Below are 18,479 nucleotides of genomic sequence, written 5' to 3'. Positions count from 1 at the left end.
AATGCTGCTTTTTAGTTAGCTTTGCGACAGTATCAAAAAGGAATTTCGGATTGTTCTTATTTTCCTCAATTAAGTTAGAAAAGTAGGATGATCGAGCAGCAGTAAGGGCTCTTCGGTACTGCACAGTACTGTCTTTCCAAGCTAGTCGGAAGACTTCCAGTTTGGTGTGGCGCCATTTCCGTTCCAATTTTCTGGAAGCTTGCTTCAGAGCTCGGGTATTTTCTGTGTACCAGGGAGCTAGTTTCTTATGAGAAATGTTTTTAGTTTTTAGGGGTGCAACTGCATCTAGGGTATTGCGCAAGGTTAAGTTGAGTTCCTCAGTTAGGTGGTTAACTGATTTTTGTCCTCTGGCGTCCTTGGGTAGGCAGAAGGAGTCTGGAAGGACATCAAGGAATCTTTGTGTTGTCTGTGAATTTATAGCACGACTTTTGATGATCCTTGGTTGGTGTCTGAGCAGATTATTTGTTGCAATTGCAAACGTAATAAAATGGTGGTCCGATAGTCCAGGATTATGAGGAAAAACATTAAGATCCACAACATTTATTCCATGGGACAAAACTAGGTCCAGCGTATGACTGTGACAGTGAGTGGGTCCAGAGACATGTTGGACAAAACCCACTGAGTCGATGATGGCTCCGAAAGCCTTTTGGAGTGGGTCTGTGGACTTTTCCATGTGAATATTAAAGTCACCAAAGATTAGAATATTATCCGCTATGACTACAAGGTCCGATAGGAATTCAGGGAACTCAGTGAGGAACGCTGTATATGGCCCAGGAGGCCTGTAAACAGTAGCTATAAAAAGTGATTGAGTAGGCTGCATAGATTTCATGACTAGAAGCTCAAAAGACGAAAACGTCTTTTTTTTTGTAAATTGAAATTTGCTATCGTAAATGTTAGCAACACCTCCACCTTTGCGGGATGCACGGGGGATATGGTCACTAGTGTAGCCAGGAGGTGAGGCCTCATTTAACACAGTAAATTCATCAGGCTTAAGCCATGTTTCAGTCAGGCCAATCACATCAAGATTATGATCAGTGATTAGTTCATTGACTATAATTGCCTTTGAAGTAAGGGATCTAACATTAAGTAGCCCTATTTTGAGATGTGAGGTATCATGATCTCTTTCAATAATGACAGGAATGGAGGTGGTCTTTATCCTAGTGAGATTGCTAAGGCGAACACCGCCATGTTTAGTTTTGCCCAACCTAGGTCGAGGCACAGACACGGTCTCAATGGTGATAGCTGAGCTGACTACACTGACTGTGCTAGTGGCAGACTTGTAGACTTGTTGTGTTTAACTTTAAGCTGTTTGAGAACCTGAGCAAATAAATGGGAGGTAAAGTTAGACCCCAGATCTGACTGGATGATTTTTGGAATCCCAAATGTTGAAATAAATTGAGTTAACGCTTTAACTACTGATTTTGAAGTTATGGTACTCAAGGAAAAAGCTGCCGGATATCTGGTTGCTTGACACACAACAGTTAAGTAGCTATGACCTGACTTGGACCTTGGTAAAGTCCCAACACAATCGATAATAAGATGCTCAAAAGGTTGCCCTATGGCTGGTATTGGATACCAAGGTGCTGGCTTTACAACCTGGTTTGGCTTGCTTGTGCGCTGACACGTATCACAAGTTTTAATAAACTGAGATACATCCCGCTTTAAACGTGGCCAGAAAAAATAACAAAGTATGCGATCATAAGTTTTACGAACACCCATATGACCTGCCACATCTCCATGTGAAGGTTGCAACGCTTTATTTTGAAGTAGGTACAACTATTTGAAGGACTTTGAAGGGTTCTCCTAGAGCCTGATCATAGTGTGGAACCCATTTCCTGACCAACAGCCCATCCAGAAGAAAATAACACTGAGCACTATTCCTCGCCACTGAATCAGGAACAACTTTGTCAAACAGATCAGCCAAGTTAGCATTGGCCTTTTGCTCAGCCATCAATGAATCTCTAGAACTAGTCAACTGTTCTGTCTGGAGTTTGACTGGCAACTCAAGACTTTCTGGCTTACTCTCAATCTCCTTACGAGAGGCCGCGGGGGTAACCGCACAAACTAGAAATAACTCAGACATAGTTTTGATCCGGCAATTCCCTTGCAGGTGACACTGAAGGTTGCTTCTTACAGATGTTTAGTTTGCCATCTGCCCACACCTTACTACCTGCCAAATCATTCCCCAAAATCATGTGGACTCCCTCTACTGGCAACTGGGGTCTAACCCCAACATCTACATAACCCTCTACCAGACCACATTTTAGGGTAACTTCATGTAGAGGACAAGAGAATGGAACTAAACCCATACCACATACCATTACACAACTGCCAGTATCAGACTCTTTAGAGAATGGCAAAACAGATTCCAGAATAAAATAATCTAAAGCTCCAGTGTCTCTTAAGATCTTGATTGAAACATTTTCGTTGCCATCTACCAGGGACACTACACCATTTGAAATAAAGGCTGAAAAATCACAGTGGGAAGACCTGAGAATCAAACTCAAGTGGCTGAAAAAGCAGGAGTGGCTCAAAAAGTGGCTCTGCCTGCAGGTGGAACCGCCCCTGCAATGCAGAGGAGGAGCCGTGACAAACATGCACCTGTTAAGAAACTGACTAAGAACTGTTAAGCCTCCATGGATTGAGGAATTGAAAAACTATGGTTGCAAGATGGGGCAAAAGAGTGGCTAAGTCTGGCTTCACATCTGACTGACTGATACTGTAAATTGCGAAATTGTGATTTTTAAACTCAGCAAAAAGAAGAAACTGTTATGAAAGCCAATATCAAGTACTTTAAATAAAATAATGGGCAGCAAGACATTCAACTCAATCTTTAATCGAATCAGATGGCTTATTCATCACAACCTTTTGATGTTGCCGATTTAATTTGAATGATTACTTCATTGGCAAAGCGGGTAAACTTAGGCAGGAAATGCTCACGACAAACAGTGAGCAATTATATTCATGCATAAAAAATAAAAATATGAATGAAAGAAGAGCAGTGCAAGTTTTAATTTTGTTAAGTTAGTTTGGGAGAGGTGGAAAAATGTATCGTTAACGATCAATAATGACCACAACCTCCTGGCATTGACAACTTAGATGGAAAGCTACTGAGGATGGTAGCTGACTCTATATCCACTCCAATCTGTCATTTTTAATCTGAGCTTTGAGGAAAGTCTTTGTCCTCAGGCCTGGAGGGAAGCCAAAGTCATTCCGCCACCCAAGAGTGGTAAAGTGGCCTTTACTGCTTCTAACAGCAGACCTATAAGCTTGCTGCCAGCTCTTAGCAAACTGTTGGGAAAAAATGGTGTTTGACCAAATATAATGCTATTTCTCTGAAAACAAATTAAGACTTTCAGCATGCTTATAGAGAAATGAACTCCACATGTTCTGCACTGACACACATTACTGCTTGGTTGAACGAAATTGCTAAGATTGTGGGAGCTAGATTAGATTCATAGCAGCCTTTGAAATTATTGACCGTAACTTGTGTTATGGTTTTTCAAACTTTGCCATATCGTGGATTCAGAGCTATGTAATAAATCTGAGGGTCTTCTTTAATGGAAGCTTCTCAAATGTCAAACGTGGGGTGTACCGCAGGGCAGCTCTCTAGTCCCTCTTTGTTTTTTAATTTTTACCAATGACCTGCCACTGGCATTAAGCAAAGTATGTGTGTCCATGTATGCTGCTGATTCAACCATATACGCATCAGCAACCACCGCTAATGAAGCCACTGAAACCCTTAACAAGGAGTTGCAGTCTGTTTTGGCAAGTAATAAACTGGTCCTGAACATCTCTAAAGCTAAGAGCATTGTATTTGGTACAAATCATTCCTTAAGTGCTACACCTCAGCTGAATCTGGTAATGAATGGTGTGGCTGTTGAACAAGTTGAGGAGACTAAATTACTTGGCGTTACCTTAGACTGTAAACTGTCATGGTCAAAACATATAGATTTGATGGTTGTAAAGAATGGGAGAGGTCTAGCCATAAAAATATGCTCTTTTTTTTTTTGTTGACTCAACAAAGCAAGTCCTGCAGTCTCTAGTTTTGTCTAATCTTGATTATTGTCCATTTGTGATCCAGTTAAACTGCAACTGGCCCATAACAGAACGGCACATTTTGCTCTTAATTGTAATCTGAGGGCTAATTATTAATATTATGCATGCCAGTCTCTTGGCTAAGAGTTGAGGAGAGACTGACTGCATCACTTTTTATAAGAAACATGTTAAATCCCAAATTGTTTGCATAGTCAACTTACACACACAGCTCTGACACACACACTTATGCCACCAGGGCTCTTTTCATAGTCCCCAAATCCAGAACAAATTCAAGAAAATGTACAGTATTATATAGAACCCTTAGTGCAGAGAACTTCCATCTCCTATTGCTCAAATAAACAGCAAACCTGGTTTCAAAAAACGGATAAAGCAACCCCTCGCAGCACACCACCTCTCCTCTATTTGACCTAGATCGTTTGTGTGTGTATGCATTGATGTGTAGGCTACGTGTGCCTTTTTAAAAAATGTATCTACTTCTGTCCTTGAGCTCTTGTCTAATGACGTTCTGTATTATATCATTGTTTTGTGTGGACCCCAGGAAGAGTAGCTGCTGCTTTCGCAACAGCTAATGGGAATCCAAATAAAATAACAAATACCATCTCCACAAAGGAACTCTGGAGCTCTGTCAGTGACCATCAGGTTCTTGGTCTCCTCCCTGACCAAGGCCCTTCTCCCCCGATTGCTCAGTTTGGCCGGGCGCCCAGCTCTAGGAACGGTCTTGGTGGTTCCAAACTTCAATTTAAGAATGATGGAGGCCGCTGTTTCTTTGGACAATTTCACTGCTGTGTGTGTGTGTCTTTCAAAATCATGTCCAATCAATTGAATTTACCACAGGTGGACTTCAAGTTGTAGAAACATCTCAAGGATCAATGGAAACAGGATGCACCTGAGCTCAATTTTGAGTCTCATAGCAAAGGGTCTGAATACTTACGTAAATAAGGTATTTCATATTTTTTACAAATATATTAGCATACATTTCTAATCTAAACCTGTTTTTGCTTTGTCTTTATGGGGTAGTGTGTGTAGATTGATGAAAACACTTAATCAATTTTAGAACAAGGCTGTAATGAAATGTGGAAAAAGAGAAGGGGTTTAAATACTTAATGCTGTGTGTGTGTGTGTGTGTGTGTGTGTGTGTATATATGTGTATGTATATATATATATATATATATATATATATATATATATATCTCACACATACTATGGGTGGAGTGTTGTGCTTTCCCTTCTACATATTCAGGCTTATGGAAGACCTCAATTCTCTCAGCATTTGCACTACTCCAATTCTCCTTCCCACTCCTCTCCCTCAATTAAATTCTCTTTCTGCAGTGTGTGTCTACAGCTCAGTCATTATAGGCTGTCTGTCACTGACCCTATAATGGGTTTCAAATCACTGAGTTGTGGCTAGATTGCAGCTGCACATTTGTCTAGTCTGCGAGAAATTAGGAATGGGAAACGCGAGAGGGAGAAGGGTACTAAACTGGCACACAAGGATGAGGAAAGCTCGTCAACGGATTGATGTGTTGGGGCTGGTTTAAAGATGACCTGGATCTTATCCATATAGCGATGGGGTAAAGCGGAGAGACTTTCAGTGGAAGGATTTTAGGTTATTATGCGGAGAGGCATTTTCCCCCACACCAGCGCCGCATGGCATCAGCAATTAAAGTGGAATAGGAAATCAGACTGTATGTAGGAACCCCCCCTTCTCTCTCCCCCTCCCTCCCTCTGCTTCTAGCTCATATCACATCTTTGGTTTTGTGCAATGCAGTCTCCTCCGCCTCTCCTCTGTCCTTGTTTCCTTCTGTATTTTTCTTATTGTCCTCTTCCTTTTCTTTCTTACCACCCCAACACTGTTTGGAACTGTAGCAGAATGTCCGTCTTGTGGTCTCTGGATATAGGAGTTAGATTAGGTAACAGAACAAAGCAGGGACTCACTGTTTACAGCATGTCTGACATGTTTAAAGGGATTACTGCCCCCATTTGTTGTCATGTGTTCGAGACGTTGGTTAAGCTAACACAGTTGTGCATCTTAGATATTTCACAATGCCTAAGTCGAGAAGAAACATATGAGGCAGAAGCTGCTTATTCCCCCCCCCCCCCCCCAAGTGATCTCACCAGATGAGCCCTACGCCTGTTGACTTGTTATTTATTACGTTTGAAATGCGGCCACTTACTCCTAAATGAAAGAAACCTCATCAAGTAGATGAAACGTATGACCGGGTACTCGTCTGTTGAGAATGAACACCGCTACATAAATGTCATGTTCCAGGCTGCAACTAAATTATACAATTGCGCAATTATCTTACAATGAACACTTTAGTTTGACCCTGTTTGTAGAGAGATTATTTGTCTTACTTTGTAAGTGCTTTTTCTACATCAAATGTATTGCCTGGGGAAGAGTATTCCTGTTTTAGATAGGTTTGTATTTGGTTATTCATGATCTTATGATTTATATTTGCGTACAATTTGGTGATGGGAAACTTTGCCAACAAAGAAATAATGGTATAAATTAAATGCAAGTATGAAAATATTGTCAGTTATTCTCGGCCTGTACAGTTCTTCCTGCATTTGGTTCTGTCGGTTTGGAAGATATTCTGTCTTTATGACAGAGTATCCAGTCTACTCCAAGGCCTGAAATTATCTTTGTCATGTCTTGTATTAAAACATTTGGCCTGTGTGTTTTGAGAGTTCATAAAGTGTGTCACTACCAGTCCAAAATAATTCAATTTCATAGCTAGGTTTCCATTGAACTGGTGACAAATTTTTCAAAGAAATTCACAAAGAAAATATGCACTTTTTCCCACTGTTGGTGTTTCCACCAAATGGACTAAAAATCAGTGTGAGAAGACTTAGTGCACACAATGTACTTTTTCGCTTATGTTTTCATGTACCGAATAAAAATGTTAAGTTCAATGCGTTTCCATCGCATTTTCAATTTTTTGTCAAGCATCTATCAATTCACCAGTCAGACCCTCAAAGTTTATTGGAAAGGAGCATGAAGAACACGTGCACTTTCACCACCCTGTGCAGTTAATCATACCTATCTTTAGCCTAATAAATTGCATGATTTCCTGAGTCGTAGTGGGAGGACCACACACCATTTCGTGTGACTCTAAGTTTACTTTGATATGGTGGATATGATGGGCATTACCCCTGCTATTTTGCTCAATTACTTTTACAGACACACAGATCCCACCATGTTGAACAAATAAATGATTTGTTGGCTTTTATTAAATTGTATCGAAACGACCTGGTTCCATCACCGCTGTCTTTAAAAAAAAAAAAATGTTTGATACGGTATGACTTAATGCGCATAAAAACTGGATGGAAATGTGGTTTGATACAAACAACAATTTCCAGCCAAGACACTTCGTTACTTTTTAATGTTGAACATCACTAATTTAAGAAACTGTGTCCCTTCCTCTTCATTTAGTAACAACATATTCCCTCAGCCTGGAGGCACAGACATGCACATATGCTTTTTAGCCAGTCAAAGAGGAGTAGAAAAGTGGTATCATAAACTTGGACAGTGTTTTCTCTATGACCAGTAAAAAACATTCCTGCATATCGTTTGGAGCCCTAAGTTCAAATGACCAGAATTGATTCTCTATACCTTTTTCTTAATTAGAATGAAATGGACAATCACTTCTGTTAATGTAACAATTTTATTTTTTTTCTTTTCTTTTCTGTTCTTTAACTTCACTGAAGGTGTTTTCATGAACCCAATATCACGTTTTGAAATGGAAAGGTTTTGAACTTGCATCTTCACATCAGTTGTGAAAGTCACCACCACGTCTGTGCATCATGTAGGGGAATAGACATGCTGGGCTGGTTACTTTAGGCACAACAGAGTGCATTTTCTTGTGTTTTCCTTGTCAATTTTGACAGTAAAATGATCTTTTTACTCTCCCCCTTCTTTCTCCTGTCAGTGTGGACCTGGTTCATGCTCAGCTGCGTGTGTGTGAGGGGCGTAGCCTGCCAGAGCTGGGCCTGAAGCAGGATAAGATCCGGATCAATGGCTTCGCCATCCAATGCCGTGTGACCACAGAGGACCCTGCCCGCGGCTTCCAGCCTGACACTGGACGGCTAGAGGTAAGCAACAGCCCTCCACCTCCCTGCAGGCTACTGCCACTCAGTTATAATGGGCTGCATTCTCTCACTCGGTGTAGGGCCAAAAGGTTTCCTAACCATGAGCCCTGATAGAATTATTGGCCAGACTTTTTCTTGTTTGGACTCATGTCACATGGGCAGGAGGAAAAACTCCTGGCCCTAGTTATGCATGTCAATTTTGTTAGGATAGTAAGGTATTTGATGGCAGCAGATGTAAATCCATGACCACTGAGTTTTCAGACATTTTGCGTTAAATCAATGGCATCAAATGCCACACGGCAATGTAGAATGATGAGTAGTTCTACATAGTGTATGTCTGACTGTATTCAACAACTAGTCTAACCACGTCCCTTAATTCCTGAGACTAGTCTGACATATGAATGTGGGCAATTATTACTTCATTCCTCAGTAATTTGAGACTGCTAGAGGATTTTTTTCCTTCCATGAGAACGGCGTTCTCCTTGAAATGTAAGGTCCAATGCAGCGGTTTTCATCTCGATAGCAAATAATTTCAGAGGGAAAATTCAGTACCTTGCAATGATAGTTATCAATTAAATTGTTCAAAAAGAAACAAAAATGGCTTCATAGCAAAGAACAATTTCTGAAGCGAGAATTTAGCTAGGACTGTCTGGGGGAGGGGAAAACAGAAAATGAGTTGTTATTGGCAGAGGTTTGCATCTTCTTTGATTGGTCTAAGTAATTTACTGCATGGTGATGTCCCCACGGAAGGCCATCCAACTCCATCCAACCACAACAGGCTAAAATTGCAGGCTTTCTTTCCAAACAGCCCTAACACTAAAAGGGCGTTATCGTTTTCACAGTATTATTCCAAACTCAAGTGTGGAAATATTTAAAAAATCACAGGAATTATGTTTTTGACTGCATCAAGGTGCTGGGGAAGTGGTAATATTACTTTCTAATTCCACAGTTCTGACAGTTAAGGATGTATCAAAGCCATTTTATTATTTTGTTTTTACTTTCATGACTTCAAAGACTTTCTCAAAGCACCCTGTAGGATTTGGAGAACTGCCTGTCTGAATGGAGGGAGGAGGAGAGTTTGAAATGCAGTTTTGGCCTTTGCTATCCTTCCTCTAATTGAAAGGCAATATTATGTAGCCATAATTATTGTCCATTAGAGATTTAGGAGACTATTGGCTAGATTAAAGGGGTTGCAAATTGTAGTTCGAATGCAGCAGGTGATGGGTAGAGCATAAATATCGACAGATGCGTTATGGATGGGCATCACGTGAAATCAATAGGTGTAGAGTGGACACTGATGGGTGAAATGCAGTGTGAATGTCTCAATGCTGGCCAGGGACAGGCTGGTAGATGAGGTAAACACTACAGACAGGTTCTCCACTCTCTAACTCTACTTCTCTCTACTCTCTCACTCTGCGTTTGTCTGAATGAGGGCTGGCTTTGATCCCTCGCCAGTCTCTGCAACTCAATGTCACCCTTTTTTTTCTCTCTCACTCTGCTTTCCTAGACATTGTGAGAGGAATAAGAATGTTTGTGCAAAAAGAATGAAACAAAACAACTTGTCACATTCCCATTTACAAGTTGCTTACATCTAGTAAAGCCTGGGAAGAGGTAGGGGTGTAGCAAAATAGCCCCATAACAGCAAAGATCCACCACCATATTTTACAGTAGGTATGGGGTACTTTTCAACTTATGCATCCTTATTTTGATAAGAAACCCACCACTGGTGAGCGAGTTTTTATTTATCTGCGCAATTGTATTAGTATAAAATTGTTTTTTTGGGGGGGGGGGCATACAATATAGCTTAGTTTTCTTTCTTTTTTTTCTCAGCTTTATCAAGGATGCCAATCATTTTTTACCTGACTAGGTAGCAGCAGTAGCCAGAGTCAGGATGAACTAGCTAGCTAGTTAGGTAGCTAACCAAAAAATATCAAATGGTAATAATCAGTCGGCATTTATTGCTGTTATAGTAAAGTGTCCTAGTTGTTCCATCGTATGGTTCTAAATCCTGAATCCATTGATACTATTTGACTTGGTGCAGCCGGGCTTGGACCGTGTGCCCCTAGGTAGAAGTTAATTTGAATAGCCAGGTGCATGTGTGTCTCATTGGCTCAGCTGGCAAATCAGCAGTTTTTCTGCAGTATGCCTAAACCACTCTGTTTCCCAACAGGACAATTAAAAAAAAAGTTATTTTATTTAACTAGGCAAGCCAGTTAAGAACCAATTCTTAGTTACAATAACAAAAGCAACAAATAGCAAAAGACCTGAGGGGACGGGGACTGGGATAAAAAAAAACATCTAAATACAAACACACATAACGACAAGAGAACACTACATAAAGACCAAAGACAACACAACATGGTAGCGACAACAACATGGTAGCAACACAACATGGTAGTAGCACAGCACAACACACAAACATTATCAAATCAAATTTTATTTGTCACATACACATGGTTAGCAGATGTTAATGCGAGTGTAGCGAAATGCTTGTGCTTCTAGTGCCGACAATGCAGTAATAACCAACAAGTAATCTAGCTAACAATTCCAAAACGACTACCTTATAGACACAAGTGTAAGGGGATAAAGAATATGTACATAAAGATATATGAATGAGTGATGGTACAGAGCGGCATAGGCAAGATACAGTAGATGGTATTGAGTGCAGTATATACATATGAGTTGAGTATGTAAACAAAGTGGCATAGTTTAAAGTGGCTAGTGATACATGTATTACATAAGGATACCGTCGATGATATAGAGTACAGTATATACGTATACCCTACATTATTCATCTCATATGTATGTAAACATTATATTAGGTAGCATTGTTTAAAGTGGCTAGTGATATATTTTACATTTCCCTTCAATTCCCATTATTCAAGTGGCTGGAGTTAAGTCAGTCAGGCTGTTTAACAGTCTGATGGCCTTGAGATAGAAGCTGTTTTTCAGTCTCTCGGTCCCAGCTTTGATGCACCTGTACTGACCTCGCCTTCTGGATGATAGCGGGGTGAACAGGCAGTGGCTCGGGTGGTTGTTGTCCTTGATGATCTTTATGGCCTTCCTGTGACATCGGGTGGTGTAGGTGTCCTGGAGGGCAGGTAGTTTGCCCCCGGTGATGCGTTGTGCAGACCTCACCCTGGAGAGCCTTACGGTTGTGGGCGGAGCAGTTGCCATACCAGGGCACAGACAACAGCACAAAGGGCAAGAAGGTAGAGACAACAATACATCATGCAAATTAGCCACAACTGTCATTAAGTGTCCATGATTGAGTCTTTCAATGAAGAGATTGCGATAAAACTGTCCAGTTTGAGTGTTTTATTGCAGCTCGTTCCAGTTGCTAGCTGCAGCGAACTGAATAGACGAGCGACCCAGGGATGTGTGCTTTGCGGACCTTTAACAGAATGTGACTGGCACAACGGGTGTTGTATGTGGAGGATGAGGGCTGCAGTAGATATCTCAGATAGGGGGGAGTGAGGCCTAAGTTTTTTTTAAATTATAAATAAGCATCAACCAGTGGGTCTTGCAACAGGTATACAGAGATGACCAGTTTACAGAGAAGTATAGAGTGCAGTGATGTGTCCTATAAGGAGCATTGGTGGCAAATCTGATTGCTGAATGGTAAACAACATCTCGCCGCTCGAGAGCACCCTTACCTGCTGGTCTATAAATAGTTTGTCCATAATCTACCATGGATAGGATGGTCATCTGAATCGGGTTTAGTTTGGTAGCTGCGGTGAAAGAGGAGCAATTTACGATAGAGGAACCAAGTCTAGATTTAACTGTAGCCTGCAGCTTTGATATGTGATGAGTAGGACAGTGTACTGTCTAGCCATACTCCCAAAACTTGTATGCGGTGACTACCTCAAGCTCTAAACCCTCAGAGGTAGTAATCACACCTGTGGGGAGAGGGGCATTCTTCTTACTGAACCACTTAACATGTTCTGAACACCTAAACAAAGGTAGAGAAAGATTTTTGGACACTAAGAAAGCTTTGTTGTAGCGCATTTAACACAATCTGGGGAGGGGTCAGCTCAGTTTGAGACTATCTGCATATAAATGGATGAGAGCTTCCTACTGCCTGAGCTATGTTGATGTAAATTGAGAAGAGCGTGGGGGCCTAGGATCGAGCCTTGGGGTACTCCCTTGGTGACAAGCTGTGGCTGAGACATTAGATTTTCTGACTTTATACACTGCACTCTTTGAGAGGGGTAGTTAGCAAACCAGGCCAAAGACCCCTAAGACACCAATACTCCTTATCTGGCCCACAAGTATGGAATGGTCTACCATATCAAAAGCTTTGGCTAAGTCAATAAAAATAGCAGCACAATATTGCTTAGAATCAAGGGCAATGGTGACATCTTTGAGGACCTTTATGGTTGCAAAGACACATCCATAACCTGAGCGGAAACCAGATTGCATACCAGAGAGAATACTATAGACCTCAAAGCCAGTCTGTTGATTATTCCAAGTTTTTCCAACCCTTTTGATAAACAGGGCAAAATAGAAATAGGCCTATAACAGTTAGGATTAGCTTGATCTTCCCCCTTTTAAATAAAGGACGAACCGTGGCTACCTTCCAAGCAATGGAAACCTCCCCAGAAAGGAGAGAGGCTTGGCGATGATAGGGACAGCAACCTTAAGGTATGAAAGGGTCTAAACCATCTGATCCAGATGTTTTTGGGGGGGTTAAGTTTCAGGAGCTCCTCTAGCACCTCGGACTCAGTGACTGCCTGCAGGGAGAAACTTTGTAGCGGGTCAGGGGAAAAAGAGGTGCATCGGGGCTAGACGCATTAGAAGGGGTGGGATATGAGGAAATGTTGGACGGGCAAGGAGGCATGGCTGAGTCAAATTGGAATCCTGACTTAATGAAGTGGTGATTTTTAAAGTGCTCAGCCGTGCGCTTGTCAGTATCAACCACTATAAGGGACATGGGCAGCTGTGAGGAGGAGAGTTTATTCTCCAAGCAGGGGCACAGAAAAGCTGCTTTTTAACATTAATTATAATTTTAGAAATGTTTTTATATTTTCATTTTAGGTGATATTCCATAGAAATCTGGTACACTGGATGGATACTTGAATATTTGTCAATGGTTCTGTAGGAAATTACTGCCATTGGATCAGGTTACTTTGTCAGGTTGTCAGTATTCAAGTCCAGGACTTGGACTCAAGTCACAATTTTTGTGATTCGTGACTCGACCAGTGGTGACTTGGACTCTGACTTGACCAGTCAGAATGTCTCTCTCCATTGCATAATTCATGGCAATAGCTACTGTATTAGCTAGGCCTACTAATTTGGAATGCTGTAAGTCAGCTTACTCCCTACATTATGAAATGTAGCTTCAAAGATTGTTGGATGGCAGCTTTGTCTGCCAAGGGTCTCGCGACTTGGCTAAGACTGGCCCGTGTTCACACAGGCATTTGTTAACCACGGTTTTTTAGAGCTCGGCTAAGGATTCACACTTGTATTCCAAAGCCCTGGGCTAACGGACAAATGCACATGCGACTAACATTCCATCTCTGTCCACGACCAATGTTATAAGCAATAAGGAAATCATTATTTCCTCTTGATTCTAGCCTAGCATTTGATTTCCAACATTGATGGTCTGTATAAATCTTGCTGCCTGCCCCTACGACCTTGGAAACAATGTTTCACTTTTGAAATGTGATCTCGCCCCATATGCTGTGCAAGGACGAGAAACTTTTCTGATCCAGGCAAAATCGTGCAACAATATTATTATGGATAGTTTGGACACCTAATCATTCAAGGGTTTTTCTTTATTTCTACTATTTTCTACATTGTAGAATAGAATTGAAGACATCAAAACTATGAAATAACACATTGAATCATGTAACACAAAAAGTGTTAAACTAATCAATTTTATATTATTCAAAGTAGTCTTGCTCCGTTTTATTTTTTCTTGATCTCCAGTACTTTCCACAACTAGTCAAATTTATTTTTCATGTCTGACTTCTCCTTTTACCTCCTGAGCAACCAGTGAACATTCCCCCATTTTGAGTTTTTCCTCTTAATCCATTTTGCTGTCACATTTGGAGTTTATAACCAATTTATTGATGTGATTATATGCTGTAGGTCAGGCCCTATTGGTCACGTGCATGCGACGCATTCATGTGTCATGTTAAAGGAGCTAGGGAATGTTTTTCCGAAACAAATTAGGGATTTCAGTAACAACTTTTTGGTCAGTAATGGCTTTAGTTATGTTGCAGCTTCAGCAACACGGACAGAGCGATACACACTGATGTTCTGTGGTGGTCGCTACAGCAGGGAGGAGAGGGAGACAACTGGTGCTAGTCACGCAGCAAGTAGTACTCCCTCTAGTCACATGTGTCTTACTCAAACAGAGCGCTTAAAGCGTCAGACAAGCTTAGTGCATGTAGTTGATTTGATTAAAACACATAGGATGTGTCTATATATGGAAAAATACACTAAAATTTTGACCTATCGATTTGTCAAAAGAACACATGACTCTTGGTCGGGTAAGATTATTATTTTTTTGTCTGGGACAGCCTGATCACATTACATATATAGCAGAACACGCAGCCTCAGTTTATGATAGTGCAACATTAAATCACAGTACAGATTAAAATTTCTGTAGAAAGGGTTGTTGAAAAAAAATATATAGGTTGGAACTCTTGCTGTTAAAATACAATACATTGTTATTCTTAACTGGAATTGTCAATTCTATACTCCTGTTCATTTACCAATTCAATTAGGTTACCCTTAGTCTGTTAAATCAGGATTTGTAAGATACTGATAGAAAAGAAAACAGAGGCCCAGTCTACCAAAGTTGAATGTTTATTCACGGAGCGTTCTGACGTGTACAGGACCTTCAATTTATAGTGACACACATACTTCCACACCAACCATCAAATCCGCATGCCAATAGAGCCTAGGGGAGTACGTGAGAATAGTGTCTTCCTACCCTCCCCTAAGATAGGGAGAGACCTGGGACTGGGAAGTTCTCAGTGTCCCAGCCAAGGTCGCCCCGGATCTGGCTCAGACAGTCTGTTCTCAAAACACTAGACACATTGTTCCCAAAACGTTGATTCTGACTAAAACCAATCAAATAAAGTTCATACAATCACATGGTTTCAGACCTATGGTTTCAGGACTGTAACGTTCTAATAATTTATTAAAACACATTTCCTTATCAGGAATGAACTGATTCATCACATAGATGTAGACCAGAAAACAGCGCACACACACTGTCCTAATGAGAGGTCTGTGGCTGGTTGAAGTTTTCAACAAGTATGTCTATTCTGGGCTCAGTTTGACAGTGCAACCCCAAGGTCAGGCTCAGTACGGTGTCTGTTCTGTACTTGGTTTTTAAGTATGCCAGAGTTGAGAACCATGACTCACATAGGTATGTGGTGCAAAACTGGATCAGAACATCTACTGCTTTCTCAGTCAGGCAGGAGACCGTTTCCTGCTGTAGATGAGCAACTCAGAAGTGAGTGTTTGCCTCAAAAAGCATTCTGTTTCAATCAGTTTATTCCAGTTCAGAATTTAAAAAATGACTTTTTTAACAGCAACAGTTCCAACCTAGACTAATTTCTACAGTAAGTTGAATAGCAGGCCTGCTCACTGTTACTCAGTTAGCTAGCTTTGGCCCCAGTTAGCTAGCTTTGACCCCACTTGGGGTCGCGACCCATACTTTAAGAAAGGCTGCAGTCTAGAATGCAAATGTAGTCGTCTTGCACGGAACCCAAACCGGCTGTGCGCCATTGTGCGTAAATGTATTTTGTCCCCCCACACCAAACGCTATCACGACACGCAGGTTAAAATGTCAAAACAAACTCTGAACCAATTATATTAATTTGGGGACAGGTCGAAAAACAAACATTTATGGCTAGTTAGCTTGCACTTGCTAGCTAATTTGTCCTATTTAGCTAGCTTGCTGTTGATAGCTAATTTGTCCTGGTATATAAACATTGAGTTGTTACTTTACCTGAAATGCACAAGGTCCTCTACTCCGACAATTAATCCACACATAAAACAGTCAAACGAATCATTTCTAGACATCTCTCTTCCTTCCAGGCTTTTTCTTCTCTTGACTTTATATTGCGATTGGCAACTTTCATGAATTAGGTGCATTACCGCCACCGACCTCGTTCGTCTTTCAGTCGTGGGTATAACCAATGAGGAGATGGCACGTGGGTACCTGCTTCTATATACCAATGAGGAGATGGGAGAGGTGGGACTTGCAGCGTGATCTGTGTCAAATAGAACTTTCTTTTTTTTAGCCCTTGGCAATGCAGACGCTCGTGAGCAGTGTGGGTGCAATTAAATAATATAGATTTCTAAATGTATTTTGCAGCGCACGCTACATGAGCGGTGTAGTCAGCCTGTGAGTAGGACTGCAATAATGATATGGTGTGTGCCCTCATCTGTTTTGGGAGTCGCGCAAGAGTTGATTCCTTCCGACTCCAATCACAGGAGTCGGACTTGTTTGGAAGAAGTTAGCCAGCCTGCATAGCAACCGCTGTTGCTATGAGGGCTCCCGAGTGGTGTAGCGATCTAAGTCACTGCATCTCAAGTTTTTGCACGGATTAAAGTGTTGTTTTTTTTACCTTGGAGAAAATTATATAAATGTACTTCAAATTGCTTGCAGAACGCATCACAAGCACATGCATATATTTACCGTCTTTCGGATGGGATGTTAAATGGGTGTCCTGATCCCATGGCACTTATCGTAGGAGTAGGGGTGTTAACCCCGGTGTCCTGGCTAAATTCCCAATCTGGCCCTCAAACCATCACGGTCACCTAATAATCCCCAGTTTACAATTGGCTCATTCATCCCCCTCCTCTCCCCTGTAACTATTCCCCAGGTCGTTGCTGCAAATGAGAATGTGTTCTCAGTCAACTTACCTGGTAAAATAATGGATAAATAAAATGCAAATTATGTTTAAGTGCAGCTTTTGTGATTGTAAAGTCCCCCACCCTATTTTGGAAGTGTTTCTGGGGCTAGCCCCAAAGTCGGTGCTAATCCTGCTCCGGAGCATGGCTAGCTAGTCCCGGGCTAAGGTTGGCACCAGCCCACTTTGCAATGTGCAATTGTGGACACTCAGAGGCTCTTAGCCCTGGGCTAAGGTGTGGATGATGACTCGGACTCCAACACTTGGGACTTGTAGTCAAGTCCCTAAACCTTGAGTCAACACTGTTTAAGATTACTTAACAAACATTTAACAAATCTCCATTGTATGGGCAGAATGGTTGAATTTAGGCAAGTTGCTACAATTTATGCAATAAATGGGAATTGGAACAGTATCTCCTGTCAGCATTCCAAACGGAACTTTTGTGTTATTTGTGGCATAAGAATGTAGGCGATCACCTGAGAATTATACCTGAAGTGACATTATGCTGGAAAGAACATTTTAGATTTGATTCATGATCTCATGTATTCCCCACCATTGTGGTGGTAGACAAAATGTGATCTATGCATGAATAGAAACTGCAACCAATGACACAATCTGCGGTGTATTCATTAGTTTCACATGTAATAAAATGTTTTGCACTGTAGCAAAACATTTTGCAACTGAAGCCATTTACTCCAATCGGAAAACATGTTGCCCTGTTTGTCACACTTGCTCGTCTCCTCACCCACTGGTGCCCACTGTCAGGTAAACTCTTGTTGCTCATACTTGAAAGCACAACTTTGGTTATGTCATTGATTTAGGTTATAGGGAAATGAATCTCTCGTGGACAGACTACGTGAATATAATCTGACCATATTGAGAGATTTTAGCTAAGAATTAACCTAGATTATTAACGAACTGACCCGATAAGAACTACTTCACAAATATTTAATGATCAAGAATCCATTGTAAGGGTAGGAGGGTTTAAATTAGTCAAATTGCTACAATTTATGTAATTAAAGGGAATTTGAACAGTATCCCCTTTTTTAAGCATGTCAATATTCCTAACGGAACTTTACCTGCTGTGATCTTCTGTGGCATAAGAATGCAGTTCATTACCTGAAAATTATACCTGCAGTGACATTATGCTGAAAATAACATTAAGTCTGGTATTACTCAGCTGGGGATCTAACTCCTAAGCTTTGTTTTATTTTTAAAAATTCTGTTTTGTAACACAGGATAGGTGCAGTGAAATGTTTTACAGGGTCAGCCATAGTAGTGCAGTGCTCCTGGAGCAAATTAGGGGTCAAGTGCCTTGCTCAAGGACACATTGGAAGATTTTTCATCTTGTCGGCTCTGATATTCGAACCAGCGACCTTTCGGTTACTGGCCGAAATCTTAGGGGGGAAACTAACCACAAGACCACAGAGCTGGTAATGTGTAAGTCAGCTTGCT

General features: G+C 41.1%; 1 protein-coding gene across 1 annotated transcript in view; it reads left to right on the top strand.

The window, feature by feature from the left end:
* Positions 1 to 18,479, top strand: part of LOC110509959 (pyruvate carboxylase, mitochondrial) — a 108,021-nt gene that overhangs the window by 26,643 nt on the left and 62,899 nt on the right. Inside the window, exon 9 of the mRNA XM_036967814.2 lies at positions 7,989 to 8,151. Within this exon, the coding sequence (XP_036823709.1) occupies positions 7,989 to 8,151 (163 nt within the window). The remainder of the gene's footprint in view (positions 1 to 7,988; positions 8,152 to 18,479) is intronic.

The sequence above is a fragment of the Oncorhynchus mykiss genome, chromosome 29 (genome assembly GCF_057628025.1).
Source record: "Oncorhynchus mykiss isolate SJ-2025 chromosome 29, ASM5762802v1, whole genome shotgun sequence".
NCBI classification, from domain to species: domain Eukaryota; kingdom Metazoa; phylum Chordata; class Actinopteri; order Salmoniformes; family Salmonidae; genus Oncorhynchus; species Oncorhynchus mykiss.
Note: the sequence above shows the minus strand (reverse complement) of the source record. Positions and strands in the feature narration are given on the sequence as shown.